The sequence below is a fragment of the Prorops nasuta genome, unplaced genomic scaffold (assembly GCF_024137725.1).
Source record: "Prorops nasuta isolate Cenicafe-Biocafe unplaced genomic scaffold, Cenicafe_Pnas_1.2 PNAS00025, whole genome shotgun sequence".
NCBI classification, from domain to species: Eukaryota; Metazoa; Arthropoda; class Insecta; order Hymenoptera; family Bethylidae; genus Prorops; species Prorops nasuta.
The window spans coordinates 2260923-2276451 of NW_027116822.1; the positions used below are offsets into that span (position 1 = coordinate 2260923).

At 34.1% G+C, this 15529-nt stretch overlaps 3 protein-coding genes and 1 long non-coding RNA gene across 7 annotated transcripts; 1 reads left to right on the forward strand and 3 right to left on the reverse strand.

Annotated features, from left to right (window-relative positions):
• Positions 1–13: 13 nt before the first annotated feature.
• Positions 14–2780, reverse strand: LOC136782051 (cilia- and flagella-associated protein 100). The gene is made up of 6 exons (XM_066741201.1): positions 2650–2780; positions 2312–2507; positions 2123–2182; positions 1507–1761; positions 1059–1416; positions 14–908 (listed from the first exon to the last, which is right to left on the reverse strand). Exons 1-6 carry the CDS (start codon positions 2778–2780, stop codon positions 31–33), a joined length of 1878 nt encoding a protein of 625 aa, XP_066597298.1. The 3' UTR covers positions 14–30.
• A 358-nt stretch (positions 2781–3138) lies between these two features.
• LOC136782110 (uncharacterized) lies at positions 3139–6542 on the reverse strand. 4 transcript variants are annotated; one of them, XM_066741290.1, is made up of 4 exons: positions 6405–6542; positions 5540–5782; positions 5076–5462; positions 3139–4856 (listed from the first exon to the last, which is right to left on the reverse strand). In XM_066741290.1, exons 1-4 carry the CDS (start codon positions 6405–6407, stop codon positions 3954–3956), a joined length of 1536 nt encoding a protein of 511 aa, XP_066597387.1. In that variant the 5' UTR covers positions 6408–6542; the 3' UTR covers positions 3139–3953. The 4 variants fall into 4 exon arrangements, with proteins under 4 accessions (XP_066597387.1, XP_066597390.1, XP_066597389.1 ...); XM_066741293.1 differs by lacking the exon at positions 6405–6542 and adding an exon at positions 6221–6331; XM_066741292.1 differs by lacking the exon at positions 6405–6542 and adding an exon at positions 6137–6229.
• A 653-nt stretch (positions 6543–7195) lies between these two features.
• Positions 7196–8535, reverse strand: LOC136782221 (uncharacterized). Its single transcript, XR_010824089.1, has 3 exons — positions 7973–8535; positions 7677–7906; positions 7196–7597 (listed from the first exon to the last, which is right to left on the reverse strand). It is a non-coding gene; the product is annotated as an uncharacterized lncRNA (long non-coding RNA).
• A 1338-nt stretch (positions 8536–9873) lies between these two features.
• On the forward strand, positions 9874–12658 carry LOC136782104 (eEF1A lysine and N-terminal methyltransferase homolog). Its single transcript, XM_066741283.1, has 9 exons — positions 9874–10016; positions 10092–10214; positions 10285–10501; positions 10564–10782; positions 10858–11117; positions 11197–11561; positions 11642–11823; positions 11897–12510; positions 12637–12658. Exons 1-8 carry the CDS (start codon positions 9925–9927, stop codon positions 12443–12445), a joined length of 2007 nt encoding a protein of 668 aa, XP_066597380.1. The 5' UTR covers positions 9874–9924; the 3' UTR covers positions 12446–12510; positions 12637–12658.
• The last annotated feature ends 2871 nt before the right edge of the window (positions 12659–15529 follow it).

Below are 15529 nucleotides of genomic sequence, written 5' to 3' on the forward strand. Positions count from 1 at the left end.
TCTCTGCCGTTCATTTTTTTAATCCTATTACTAATTCTCTTGATCCTCGGTTTCCACGATATTTTCATCCTCGTCATCGTCTTCTTCGTCCCCGTCAGGTTCAAGATTTGTATCCTTAAAAATAGCCATAAAATCTTCAGGGAAATTTTGTCTGTATTCCAGAAAGTTGTCTTGGCTACAATAATCTGTGAAGAATTCAAGGAACGCAAGTTCTTCCTTCGTTGGTTCCGGAGGTGGTGCGGCAGTAACGACTTTTCTTCTGATTGGCGGAGAGCGAAACACAATTTTTTTCCCCTTAAATTTCATCTGCATGATCCTTCTTTGAGCATCTAGTATCCTTTTCATTCTCAGCTCCTCCTTGGCAGCTTCCAAAGCTTCCCTCTTCAATTTGTTCTCCTGCCTCTTAACTTCTCGCTCGGCCAATAACAAGATTTCCGCCGGTATTTCAACCAGAATCTTGTTAAGATCTTCGTACACCCTTTCTATCCCTCGCATCATTCCAAAAATATCGAGTTTTGCGTCAGTAGATGACACGCACTCCTCATAAGCATCCTCTACATAAACTCGCAATTTTCTAACCTCTTCAGAACTCTCCGCTTCTTTGAAAACTCCTTTCGACAACTGATCAGCGTATTCTGCCAATTTTGTTGCCCTTTCCTCATTTTTCAAAATAGCATCCTCGAGATCGTTTATGACAGCGACCACTTCATCAACCTCTCGTTTAATTTCCGCCTCGGTTCGTGCTATTGTTGATGTCATATCTGCCATCGGTGCTGCCAGTGTCTCCAAGTGGATCATGGCGTTTAAGTTTTGTGTCTCCATTGTCAAGAATACTCGTTGCAAATCCGAAACCTCCGTGAAGTAAAGATCCTTTGGACCCTCATTGGAAATGTCATTCTCAAAACCATCTATATAAAATTCCATACGTAAAATTTGATCAATTAATGCATTTAAAATGGTTAATAAAAGAATGTTGATGCACTACTGTAGTCCAACAAATCAAAGTGAATGTATTTTGGTGCATTAACTTTTTGTGTTTTTGACAAGAAGAAGCATACCTATAAGGTCATCAAGGGAAACTGCGGTATCCAGTTTGTAATCAGCAAACAAATCATCGTTGCTGCTAACTTGAAGCTCATTATCCACTCTATGAATCCAATCGTGTTCTGCACGCCAGGCTGTCGGGGCGATTTGATAAAGAAATTTCTGGCACACTTTTACCGTTCGCCAGCTCTCCTCCCAGAAATAAACGTCTAACCTAACTTGGCCGAATTCCTTAGACAGTTGGTTTTTCTGGTTTATGAGACTTGCTGTCAATTTTGCTTCATCCTCGGCCTCACCCAGTAGTTTCATGCTGGCCTCATGGTCCTTTTGCAGGAAATCCTCAAATTCTTTTACATATTGCTCGTATCGCTCCTAAAATGTGTACAATGAAATAGGTAAAGTCGTCTCATTATATATTATAGTCTCTCTCGAAGTACTATGTATCAAAAATTAGAAATTGACCTCAATAAGATTCATTTTTGTCTGTTCTTCAGCAAATTGCTGTTCGATTCGAATACAATCATCGCGCTCCTGGGCAATCATCAAACGTGTTCTAAAAAGCATCCGCAAATCGTCCACGTAACGCCTAACAGAGAATTTCTCCCTCATTCCACCGCCGAAATCTGTGAAGTATCCAGGATCTACGTCTGTCATTGCGATGACCTCGTTTGGCTCTTTGTATTTTTTTGCATCAAGAATTTCAAGATCAACGTCCACCTAAAAATTATAAATATTTTGCAAGCTTATCATATTCTTTATTTCTTTGTCCACAGAATTTATTAATCACCTAGCTGTTCCAACAAAGAGTTTAGCGAATTAGAAGCAGTTACCTTTTTCAAATCGCGTAAACAAAATTCCAGGTGTTTTTGATAGATTTTGAGAAAAATCGAGCAGTTTATCTTCTCTACAGTTGCATGTTGCAACTAATATTTTGCCGAGTTATCGTTAATCCTCCAAGATTTAATCGGTCTGATCTATTTGACATAATATAGTTTTAAATCGTACAAGTCTTAAATTTATTAAGTAATAACATAATGAATAATTATCAATTATATTCAATCGGTCAGTTCGATCATACTTTACAGGATTGCTGACATTTATCACCGAATTTAACCAAAAAATTAATTAAAATCAGCAGCTGTGTATAATTGTAAGTTAACTCGTCTTATAATCTGCAAGAAAATAATCTGGAATTTCATCTACACGGTTTGGAAAAATTTTTTCTTGATCTGCCTATGAGTAGCTAAAGTCGTGTAACAAATTATACCCTCAATCTTTGGAAAATGTCATCCGTTGCTCCATGATCATAAGCCTTTCGGCTTGGTAGTTTTTCTACAGCTTTCAAAGGACGAGTAGATCCTGGAAATTCGCGACATGGTGGCACATAAAATGGAGACCTTTCTTCAAAAACATTTCTTGCCTCTCCCTTGTGTTCATGGCCACTCGTAAAATAATATCGCGATCTGCGAAAGATTTACGGATGTTTTGGTTTCTTAAAACGTGTTATTTTAAGGTTAAGGAATACATCAACAAACGGTAGTAACAGAAAAAGCTTCACAAGTATTTATGGTATTTAATTCTTGGAATATACTGAATGATTTCTACCTAGGTACATTTCGTCTATGAAACAAAATATCTGTGTAGATTGGACGTTGGATCCCTGTCAACGGTTTTTTCTTAAAAGTCTTATTGGTATTGCTTTTCTTATCCCTCACATTCGTGCTTTTATCTGTCATCTTCTCTTTAAGGGTTTGTACAAATCTTCAACCACATTAATTTTACACTCCAGACATACTTTCAATACAACTATCATTGAGAACAAAATATTAATGGAAACTAATTATCTCGCACAACATTTTTAAAAAAAGGTTAAGCCGGTTAAGGTTTTACTAGGGGAGAGAAGTTATTTGCATGTTCAAACAATCCAATTCTGCACAATATCGATGTAAACAATGCCTGGCAACTTGAAAATTTCCCCGACCTCTTTGACTTGCGCATTTCGTTATCTTGGTTAGGAAAGGTGATGATAGATGAAATTCACGAAACAATATAAATCAATAGAATGTAAAATTACTATTCTAACTGATCAAAAAAATGAATTTATTTTTATTTTTATAATTTATAATAAATAACAAACCTTTGTACATTTTAGCTTACAGATTAAAAGGCATAGTAAGAAATATTAATTTATAATTTTAGAGTGGATCCAGAGTAGAGCATTTGTGCGCGCATGAACACTATTCGCGTATTCTTGTTACTTTTATGCACAAATACTTGTAGAGACTAAAGTTACTAGAGTATTAGTGTATGAATGGCGTTTGTGCACGGTAAAATGCTTTAGCGTGGATATCCTTGCTCTTCTACGCACGGTACATGTATGATCAAATGCCCAGCTTTAAAATGTTGCGAACAGATTTATTATTATAATAAGCTCTTTAAATAGAATGTTAAAAGAAGTTGTTATATTTTATATAATCTATTTTCGCAAATAATTGAGTTTAAGGAAGGGGAAACTTGACCCCTAAATCTATTTCCTACGCATGACTGACAGTATAATATTCGGTTTCTGTTCTTTTCGAACATACCTTTTAATTAATTATAAATAATGTAAATTATTTGACAAATAAAAATATCACAATTTCTCAATCGTTTTCACTCACACGTGCTCAGAGAGCTGAAAAGGAGCAGATTAAAAAATCTTAAAAGATAGAACATTACGACTAATTATGAAAAAAACTAGCCCTATAATTAAGTTAAATTAACTGAATAATATTAATTTACAATGATTTTACTAATTTTTCAGAATAGAAATTTAAATATGTTTGTGACTTTTTCCCACACTGTGAGATCATTTTTGTGGTCATAAATCTTTCAAAGCCAGGATTCAGTTAATTCTTTCGGGCAGAAGCTTAGCCGTAACTAATGGTGTATCCCATGGAGAGCATGAGAGTTTCTTTAATCGCAGGATGCAGCTGGCGCTCGATATATCTCGTCAACACCTGACTCGCACCCTTTAGGAAAACATCTTCCATTTCTCTAGCAATGTGTTCCTTCGACTGCCAGCTTCTCCCCTCGTCAGTTCCTATCATGAAATCCTCTAAGTTTTCCGTCAGATGAGACTCCCGCGTTTCCGGTACCAATCCAGAATTTTCCTCGCGTTTAAAATTGGTTTTATCTTCTTCATCCTGAAGATTTTCTGAGTCCAGATCCAATAAGTTAGTTGAATTTAACGTTTCAGGCAATTCACTAGTTACTGTAACCTCTTGTTTTTTCGTACTAGTAGCTTGAAGGCTTACGTTCCCTAAAACATTCAATTTACCATCTGTAACTTCAACTTTAGGTAGTCTTTCGTTTATCAACGCTGTTTGGAAGTCCTGGGGTGTTATAACTTCCAAATTTCTTCTCATTCTTGGTTTGCTTATTGTACGATTATCAGAAAAAGCTGGATTCTCAGTTTCCCGTAGGTAACGTACTCTGCGACTTCTGACTCTAGGTGCACCTAACCTCTCATTTCCGCTGAATGAATTCTCATACAAAACATTAGTTCTAATACTTCCTTTCCCCACCACCTTTCTTTTATTCTTAGTGCTGATGTTAGTTTTGAAATTAGAAAGGTTCGAAGCTCGTTTCTTGCGAAGGGTGGATTTTGTTATCCAAACATTGTCACGCCATATTCCAACGGTTCTTATAGGGTAGAGGGCCCGCGATTGACGACTTTCGTTTGGAATCTCAACGTCATCCACATTGGAAATACTTAATTGACGAGGTTCCAGACTTTCGTAAACATCCTCGGGTGGTCTTACCGCATAAACCTGCAAATCAGGATTACACACTTTTTTTACTTGTCAATTCAATACACTTTTAGCACACTGTTTCAATCAATCAATGTATTTCAAGACAATAAAACGATTAAATGAACCTAGATGGCAACACTGGAGTCTTCCTGCGTATTTATGATTAATACTGAAGGAAAAAAAATATAACTGCTTTATATTAATTAAATGTGGATAGTGCTTTGCCTGTTTTCATACCTTGTGATTGGGAGAGTGATAGGGGGGCCATTTGTCCTGTCGTTTGATTTGTTTATCAACTCTGGTAGGTCTGCAGCCATATGCATAAATGGACGCGAATCTCGGTTCCAAAAAGCTCGACTCGGTCCTGATTCTCATCTGACCACGACCTCTCGCAATTGGACTCGTCAAGAATTCAATGCCTGCTCTGCGCAACCTCAAAGTCATCCTGCAGGACTCGGCAGCAACACTTCCGGCCTTTGGACTGCGTGCATGCATGGAAACCAAACCGGAGACCACCAAATCGTTGAAAACTACACGAGTCTTCAACGAATTATCTTCTGGCTCATATATGCATCGCTCCACTGTTGCCCAAGGTGTACCTGTATTTCTCGACACCTGAGGCAGCTAAATAAAAACAGGAAATTAAAATGTTATAATAATTTCTAAAAGAATCTCCTTAACAAATCTATCATAAATTTTACCTTAACAGCTATATGTGATACTGAAATATCGATAGGAGCCGACTGTAATTCTTGTTGATAACTCAAATTGGAATCCTCGTCTTCCAGGCGATTCCTCCTGTTGGATTCCCGATGAAGTGTATCCAACGCCCGTTCTAATCTTCCACTGCAAGTATTCCATTCGCCAATACGTGCAGAACTACCCGATCCCAACAATACTAGCAGAAGCAATGGTATTCCAGGACCCGCCATTTTTTTTCTAACCTAAAATTGTACCGATTAAGAAATTAATTCGTACGAATTAGCAAACAACGCTTACAGGGGGATAGATCCTAAATATAAAACTGGTTTAGTCCTTATTCAAAACATTTTTAAAATGAAACATTATCGTTCTCTCGGCTTGAAATCGCTAAAGTAATCCGTTGACCAATAGGATGCCTCGAATTAATGAAAGCTTAAATCTTAATAACTTTTTAACTATGTGGACTGGTTTCAAAACTTATATTAGTTTTCTCCTGAGAATCTATTAACCTATTTATATAATTCTATTGAAGGGAATTAATTTCACACTTTGTTTATACAATAATAACGAAAAGTATAGAAACTGTTGGAGATTACTGTTCCAATGAGCAACAAAAGAGTACTCGACAAAGGACGATGGATTAAGGATGTGAGTGAGAAAAAAAAACGTGTCGAGATTACAAGAGCTGTCGCTAAAAAGGACGGATTGCCAGCTGAGACTGCGCAGCATTCATGCTCTGTTTCAGCAGCTCGAATTCACCGAGTCACCGAGTTTCTACAGGATACAAGCTGAGAGATACTTTAATGTGGCAAGCCGGCCATGCAAATTGACAATGGCTTAACCTAAAAATTCATTTTCACGTACCATTCCCAATAATTATTTTGCGATGAAATAGAATCCGGTCATAGAAATCATTGTGGAGTATATTAATAAAAAGGGAATGTTCGGTTTGTATTATTGTCATTATGCAAAAGAGAGCGAGTGTTAAACATTTTATGCTCGCGAGTGGCAAAGTGAAAAGAAAATAGAATGGCGTCTGGTAATAATGAGGTGTCATTGACACAGAGTGGCGCTGGCGACTTCGCAACAATCCCTGCAGAGAGCTCCCTAGACCGGAAAGGAGTGAAAATTTTTCTGTTTCTGCTTATATACGCAAAACTTCATGCCGGACTGTCCCAATTTCCTGCACGCCCACCGTGACCCCAGCGATAACATAAATTACCCGAATCGCCGAAATACCTATACGTTGGCCCTAAAAGTTTCCCAATGAAATGCAGCTCCATTGTTCAGCTTCCTTCTTTTTAAAGATATCTCATCTACAAATCCGATTCTTGCATTCTTGTATGCTAATTCCAATTCAATGTTGATTCGACCATTCTCAGGTTTGGTAATTTTGCGGTAAAGTTATCTGTATCTTTCCACCATAGTTTTCCTTCCCAAACCCGAACCTTATTGGGCAACAGACATTTCACGCTCATTAATGAATTTTTCTATTCAACTCTACCTATTTCGTTATGTATATAAAACATCGACTTCGCTTTAGTCGTAAACCTGTAATTAAACCGTTTATCCCCTTTTTGCCAATTAAATCCCGTGCACGAAACTATAACAATTGTCAACATTCTGCCTGGTTTAAGAAATTTGACAAATCGCTTTTAAACTGTCGAATAATTTATTAGAATTTATATTATAGTTTAGTTTATAAAAATCATTTGACTTGAAATCACTACTGTTTTTAAATATTAAAATTAACAGTTACGCATTGTTTTGTTAGATGTTTAGTTAATAAAAAATTTAATCATTCATTAGCGTATTTCCTTAATTAGGAAAAAGAAATATAGCTTGAGCCCAGATTAATTAGCACTTCCGCATAACGTTCACTTTAACACGTGCACCCGATCTAAATGTGCGATTCTGTCTAGTAAGATTTATTCTCATACATGAATTTCTCCTAAGTAATCTCATCTTGAAACTTCTAGAATAAGGCTGTAATAATTCTTCATTGATATCTCCAAAAAGTTTAAATCCTTCCTACGAAATCTGTTGACTTTTTTTCACTACAAATATAATTCAAATTATAATTATATCAACAGTATTTTCATAAAAATGTTAAACTTGAGTAATTTGTATGCAAACCTAACAAAACTTTGATTTAAATATTCACTGAAATCACGTAAGTAGACGAAGTACACTGGATTTTCATTCTCTCGCTTAATAATTAGAATAATTAGAAACCAAAACAGTTAATGGCTTTTACACAAAAATTGGCATGTCTTAAATTTCGATTGATAGATGCACTAATTATAATCGATGTATTGTTATTTAACGTAAGTTTAACACTTTTCACTAAATTTCCAAAGGACGTGCTGTTGTAAGAAAAATAAGTTATTAATAAACACCCAAAGGTGAAAACGAAAACATAAAATACGTACGTAAAAATAATAGAATTCGAAAGAGTGATTGAAGATTATTAGGAAAAGAACATGGTAGCTACCAACTCTTAGCTGAGATCAAACAACAATGAAAGTGGATAGATACGTTGGCTCGTGAACCATACCGAATGCTATTCCTTCCTTTCTTTCTTTCTTTCTGACAATCTAAAGAACAAACTAGAAGGAGGAGTATGGCGTTACAACACAACACTATATCCACCCAATCTAGGACGTGCATGTACGCGGTATTCATTTTCTAGATTGTGGCGAGACAAAAGATTGTAATTTTCGATGAGTTTTCTCCTTTTTCTTTCAACACCTCTTTACTCTTTCTCCATTCATTAATAAACTGAACAAGCGCAGAAAGTCTTCACCCACACACTCTCAAAATTATTTAATCCTTCAATTAATTAAATTTTATTAAACAATATTTTTTTAAATATATTATACTGATTTTGAAAAAGTCTGTATTAGAAAATCCCTTTATGTGTTAAGACAGTTTTTATAAAGCACAGTAAAATGATAAAATTTTGTCTTACTTATTATTATATTTATAATTTCTGCATTCTCTCCTCGTCTTAACCTAGTACTGTATAACTTGAGCGAAAATTTTCGCTATCGGTAAGGACTGAAAACAATATATATATGTATATATATATTGATATACTTTTATCATCACACGTAACGTCAACCCAAGTGAAAAGTCAACCTCAGGGAATCCTACTTGCCGCTGATTGCTGTTTAGTTTACTTTAACAGTGCGTGTTAATTGTACGAATTACTGTAGAATGTTAAATTATTGTTGGTAATAATGGTAATTCAATCTTCAAAATTTTATTATTACATAAAAAATATATAAGTGTACAAAAGCAAGATATATTTATAACCAATCAAACAAGAGAATTAAAGATTAACGGCTGCAGAAGAAGAGGGATCTGATAGGATGAAATGGGTGAGATAGTGGAGCAGTAGAGTGGTCCACGCCAAGGGTGTCCTTAGGGGTGGACGCATCCGGCCGGGTGTGAATCAAATGTCTCCACTGTCGACAACTTCCGGCGTTTTCGATCCACTCCTCAAACCATGAGGGCTTCCGCTGTGACAGGTAGCGACTCTCTAAGTCTCTATTAGCTGGTGCTCTCGTGCAGGTGTGGATGTAGCATGTGCATTGGCAGGTGCGAAAAATGAAGGAAAATGAACGAGATTCAACGACGGCGAATGAACGATATTGCGATATTTTTATAATATTCCAATATATGTATGTATATAGCTAATGCTTCTAGACACACTTGAATTCCTCCAAAGAATTTTTTACATTAATTCTGACTGTAATTACCGCAATTTTGCCTCGAATTCGTTTATCGAACGTTCAATTGAGATTAAATAATTATTTTAATTTGTAAAAACAATTGATTCATCTTTAACTACATATATATATATACCGAAAAATATGCTTGATTCAAATAAATCCTTGCATCGAGTAGTCTCAATTTGAAATAATTAACTCAGTTTCAAGGAATAACCAATTAAATTAAAATTTAGCATATTTTTTCATTAAAATTAGTTATCATCGAGTTAACATTACGATCCGAAATTGAGGGTTAATCGCGCCATTTGACAGCTACGGACAAACTCCCTAGAAATCCCTTCGCCCCTCAGATTCCTACTTCCCCTTGCCTGACGCAAGATTTCTGCACCCAACTGTACATACATAATACAAAGAGAGAAAGACAATGTTTGCTATAATATATGCGGAAGTAAGACCTAACAATGGCACAGCCAATCACAATCAAGCTAGCTGTTGTCTTACTTAACTCTTCCTAGAGGAACTCTAATGTCGATTGGATTGGGGTGCCATCTGGTATGATGATTTTGTAATTCATAAATTACACCATGTGTAAATTTTTAACCTCTAATGTCACAATCAGCTGATGCTAGAGATTTGTTTGTAAAGTCATGAACCTTTTACCGAGAAACCATGAACAATTCAGCCAGGCAGATTATTGGAACACATTTTTCAAAAAGCGGGGAAAGAAGAGCTTCGATTGGTATTGTCAAATCTCTCTATATTTATTCCCCTCCGCCTCAAACATATTACCGGCATGATTGTCTTTTCATTTCAGGTACGGAGAATATTCGGAGCTTTCCGATATTTTAAACAAATACATTAAAATGAAGGATGATATTTTAATAGTTGGTTGTGGCAATTCTACTCTCAGCATGTCCTTATACGATGTTGGCTACAAGTTAGATCACTAGTGTATACTATAACCTAATATCAATCTATATAAATATTCAAATGAACCATTTTTCCAGAAATATTACTAATATTGATTTATCACAGATTGTGATAAAACAAATGCAAGATATTAATAAGGTAGCCAGACCTGATCTAATTTTTGAACAAATGGATGCTACACAAATGAGTTATCCTGATGAAAGATTTAACGTTATAGTTGATAAGGGTACATTAGATGCATTAATGCCTGATTCAAAAGAAAATACACAAGCAGTAATTGACAAGTATTTTAAGGTATGATACAAGATTCTTGACAATTTTGTAACTAAAAAATCATAATGATATTAATTGTTTAGGAAATAAAACGAGTTTTACGTAATTGTGGAAGATACATGTGTTTTTCCCTATTGCAAGAGCATATACTCAGAAAATTACTGTCATTTTTCCCTTCTGAAGGATTTATGTTTCGAATAACAAAGTGCCAGGATCAAGCAGAAGCAAGGGCTCACACACCAGATAGTTCTATACCAGTATTTACAGTTATTGCAACTAAATTCATCAATTTAAATCAGAAGGTATTTCTATTTTGAGTACTCTTATTGATGTATAAAGCTGATAATTTTATTTAAGCAAGTTTATTAATTTTTTAGATACTTGAATTGTCTTTAGTGGACAATGCCATTGAAAGGTTTTCTACAACAGAAGAAGTGGTAGCTGCATTACTGGCAGCACAGCAATCAGCATTGGTCTTCAATAGTGTATGTAAGAAAAGTATTGCAGAATTTGGAGAAGTTTCATTTGACTTGCACCAGCCAGGACAAAGGTTTCCACGCTATACAGTCTATCTTTTGGATACACCACGTGTTCGAAGAGAAAAAACTTATGCATGTTTTATTATACCACAGGGAAAGTATGATTTTAAACAATTGAAGCTACAACCAATAAAATGACTAGAATTTATACTAAAATTCAATATCTTATTTATATAGAGAAATGGATTGGCTGTTCAGTACAAAAGAAGGAAGACAGCAAGTACTGAAGTCTAGTCAGCGAGACAGGTTAGCCATTGTCACCTTACGACGGGAGCACACCTTTGCAAATATGGAAACTGTTCAAGGAGAGCTCGAGAATTATATAGAGAAATTGGCTCCTCCAGGATTATCCACTAGAAGTCCCGTTCCGTTCTTGTCTTTAGGAGCCGATCTTGGGTTTCGAAATACTTGTTACGAAGGTAACAGCGAATTGAGTGGCAAGTTTGTAGTAGAGGAAGTGGATAATGATGGAGTGGATTATAGGAGACTCATCTTCTTAAATAATCCGTATGTTATTCAGAGCGAGGCACGGCTGAAAGACGGTATTCACATTTAGAAAAAAAAGTTCTTTATAAAAGTAAATTCAATAACAATTTTTTATTTTCTCTTATTTAATTTCCAGCTAAGTCCAGACGAGGAAAAATTAAAAAAGTTGTGGATTCTGGCTTTCTAGCTTGTAGGCATCATGTGTATATGAGTTCAGGTGTTTGCGCAACCTTAAAACTCGATGAGACTGACGAAATTATGATAATAGGACTTGGTGGTGGGGGCCTCTGTACATTTTTACATCAGTGTTTTCCCAAGGTATAATAAACAAAAACTGATGAATCACATATTAATTAACCTAATTATCTTTGTATTAAATGTTTCTTTATAGCTAACCATAACAGTAGTTGAAATCGATGAAGCCATGTTAAAGGTTGCTAAAGAATACTTTGGTTTGTCGTCAGACGACAGAATGAAAGTTGAAATAGCTGATGGTATTCAATTTATTAAAGATGCTGCTGAAAGAGAGAAAAAATATAGAGCTATACTCTTTGATGTAGATAGCAAAGATACTACAGTAGGAATGAGTTGTCCACCCAGACAATTTTTAGAAATGTCTCTTTTAAAAGCAGTTGCAAAACTGCTAGCTGAAAGTGGCTTGTTCATTCTAAATCTAGTTGGAAGGGACAAAAATCTGAAGCAGAAGTACAAGAATGACATTAAATCTTCTTTCAAAGCAATGGCTTGTTTTAATTTAAAGGACGAAGTTAATGAGATAGTTATGTGCTCCATGACTGCTAAAGATGAAAAAGAACTAGAAGCTGAGCTTAAAGTTGCTGCAATGGAAATAAAACAGGAGGCTTGGAGAAGGAAAATGTTTAACCAACCTAACGATTTTGATATATCGTTGCTCTTTGAAGATTTATCGGTGGAATCTTAATTTTTTATAAACAAACAAATAAATTTTCTATTGAATGCAAAGGAAATATCGAAATTGTAAAAAATGTAAATATAAATTTATTATGAGACGTCAAAAAAAAGTTCACTTTTTAACCTAGTAATTTCTCTATCAAATAATTATATTGAGGCCAACAGAATACATACATAAAAACAATGACAATATGATTTTAGGGCCTACCAAGATGATTTTAATTTTTTTGTACATTTAACGCATAGATTGGATACACTTTATAAGCTTCTTCTAAGCAAAGAAACAAATCTTGCTACGCGAAGAAACCAGAAATATGATCTTAGAGAATCGCACAAAAACATGATGTAAATACCAAAATTTTTACAATTCCTCCATCTCCTAATAATTAATTAGTGATTTTAGAACATTTCTAAAATCCGCTTTTTATAATATTTATTTTTACATTATATTCTACTGTTGTCTTTTTCCTATAAGAAATAAATATTACCATAAAATTATTATAACTTTAATTATTACTTTATTGAATATTTATGTTTCTATTGATACCAGTATAAATGAAATAAATAAAATAACTTCTATAATTAATAATATAAACATTTGCATAATTGGTTTGCTTCAGTAATATTTACACATTCTAAAAGACAATCTCAAATTAATTAACCCGCAGTTCTCTCGCAATTCATAAAATCTATGAAGGCTTTGTAATTGACGATACCACAATATCAGACGTAATTTTAATGTTTATGCACTCCTAGTGTAACAATTGAATATAATTATTATAAACATTCACAGTCAATAATTATTGAAACAATTATTGCTCCAAACAATTAAAAAATCTACCAATAATTAATATACACACCTTTTAGGCATTACTCGCTAAAACTGTACAGCGACAACTTTTTAATGATGGAAATTAATTCATCCTATTCATTTATTCATTATCAATAAATTTCTAATGACGTATGATTTTACTAGTGACAAAAACGAATTTATGCGCGACTCGTTTGCCACAAAATATACAATTTAAACTTTTGCTAAAATTATTCAAATTACTATAAATAGTATTATACATATAAATTCATTAAATGCATATAAAGCTGTGTTTTATTTAGCAAAAAGTTGCTACACTTTTTACACTTTGTGCACTTTTTAAGGTGTCAACTTATACAATGAACAAAGACAGAAATACGGAAAGTGTAGAAAAGTGTTAAAAGTGTAGCTAAATAAAACACAGCTTAAGTAACAGGACACATGTTCATTAAGCTTTTTTTAAAATTCTGTTCTTGTTTCGCTATTTATAACAATCCTCTTCTAGCAGACAATTGATGCCTCACTTCGCAAGTGTTTTTCTAGCGAGACCCTATCACGACTCTTTAAAAATGTTAACTTTCGTAGGTCGCAGGAGAGCTTCTATCACAGCGTTTTACCAAGTACAAAATGCTGGCACATCCGTCTAATCGAAATATTTCATTAAAACGTTGCTTCGAAATTTCAAGGATTATAATTACCATTGTAATTTCTTAAGATTTTAGTATTTCTTCATAAGTGACTTCACCATATCGTATAGAAAAATTGCATTTTAAATATTCCACAGCGTTCATAAAAATATATTATAGACTTATGCGCCGCGTGTGAGTATACTTTTTCTTTTAAATAAATATGCTTTTTAAGCAGCAAATGCATCAATATGCAGTAAGATATGATATTTTTAATCACTTATGAGAAAAAATCTATAATCTTGCATCGTTTTATTACATTCGATAAATAATCATTAAGAAAATAGGAACATAATTAATAAGATTGAGGAAGACAAAATGAGAAAAAAGGATAAAGTGAATGTATTGGAAGATTTTTAAAGGGTGAATTTCAGTCATTGCCAAGTTCATGAAACGCGTTCGTAAAATCTAATAAGAAATAATAATAATAAAAACTGTATAGATCCACACACACACACACACATATATATATATATATATGCACACACAAGCATATTATAGGTAAAGAATTATTATCATTTCGAGATTCTTCACCTTTCTATTAATATTATTTTAAAAGCTAACGTTAGCGTTATCTACAGTTAAAGGGATTCGATTATCCATTTGACATTTTAAGAATTCTTCTCTCTCTGGTATTCTTGAAATTTAAATATTGAAGCTAATGTAGAAATGCTACAGAAATGGTGATAAGTTAAGATTCGGTTAATACTTTCATTGCTTACTTGAGGATAAATAATCGAAACTTATTCTACATTCATTCACTTCTCGTTCTCTCTCTCACTCACCCCTTCTTCCCTTCTCACTATCCTTTTACAGCATTTTATCAACGTAAATTGAATCCTAAATAACTTCTTCTTTTCAAGTCTCAATCGTGTTGCATTATGACTACAAATTAGTCACCTACTGTATCACTCGTAAAATTTATGACTGCTTCTCTTTGGTCTTTGTTCGCGAATTGAATCCTGTGATGATTGAAGGCTTAGAAACTAATGAGTTTATATCCATCAAAACTATCTGAGTTTAAAACAATGTACATAATCAACTACATTTTATTCAATTCTGTTTCTTTTTGTTTAATTTTTGTCAACAAATCTTTCTGTCAATTCTATTACCAAGGTACAACTCAAAGAATAATGATGGATACTACCTCAAGTCCATGGCTGAACCATTTAATTCAGACAAATCTTTAACAATTCATTAATCTACCTAATTAATTATTGATAAGTAATCGCTCTTGTCGCCCTTTTTGCAAACAATAATTTTTGCTTCTTGAATTGTTTAACATTCAAATTCCTCAAACACTACTGCTTTTATGCAATCCACCAATGACTAGAAAGATTCTCTGGATTCCATTCAATTAAATGTTTCTACAATCATCATTTCTGATTAATCAGAAGGCATTAATGGATCGCGCATAAGTTATAAGCAAAAATAGAAAACAGTTACACTATTACGTCTGGCAGTCAAGTAGCTTATGAAATCAGATATCTATCTCACTGAAACAATACACCAAAGCCAATTAATTCTTACCGTTTATCAAAGTGCTTCATCTAACAGTTTAATAAAGGTATATGCTGTCAAGCACTAGATGTTTCAA

Bases quoted from the DNA above. Each gene is read 5' to 3' on its own strand.
- LOC136782051 (XM_066741201.1), bottom strand. From the start codon at position 2,780: ATGACAGATAAAAGCACGAATGTGAGGGATAAGAAAAGCAATACCAAT. The intron at 2,183-2,311 runs GTATAATTTGTT...AATTATACACAG, and splicing joins ACATTTTCCAAAGATTGAGG to CTGCTGATTTTAATTAATTT. The intron at 909-1,058 runs GTATGCTTCTTC...AATTTTATATAG, and splicing joins TTCCCTTGATGACCTTATAG to ATGGTTTTGAGAATGACATT.
- LOC136782104 (XM_066741283.1), top strand. From the start codon at position 9,925: ATGAACCTTTTACCGAGAAACCATGAACAATTCAGCCAGGCAGATTAT. The intron at 10,502-10,563 runs GTATGATACAAG...TTAATTGTTTAG, and splicing joins TAATTGACAAGTATTTTAAG to GAAATAAAACGAGTTTTACG. The intron at 11,824-11,896 runs GTATAATAAACA...GTTTCTTTATAG, and splicing joins TACATCAGTGTTTTCCCAAG to CTAACCATAACAGTAGTTGA.
- LOC136782110 (XM_066741290.1), bottom strand. The intron at 5,463-5,539 runs GTAAAATTTATG...GTTTTTATTTAG, and splicing joins TATCACATATAGCTGTTAAG to CTGCCTCAGGTGTCGAGAAA. The intron at 4,857-5,075 runs GTATGAAAACAG...CCTGATTTGCAG, and splicing joins ATCACTCTCCCAATCACAAG to GTTTATGCGGTAAGACCACC.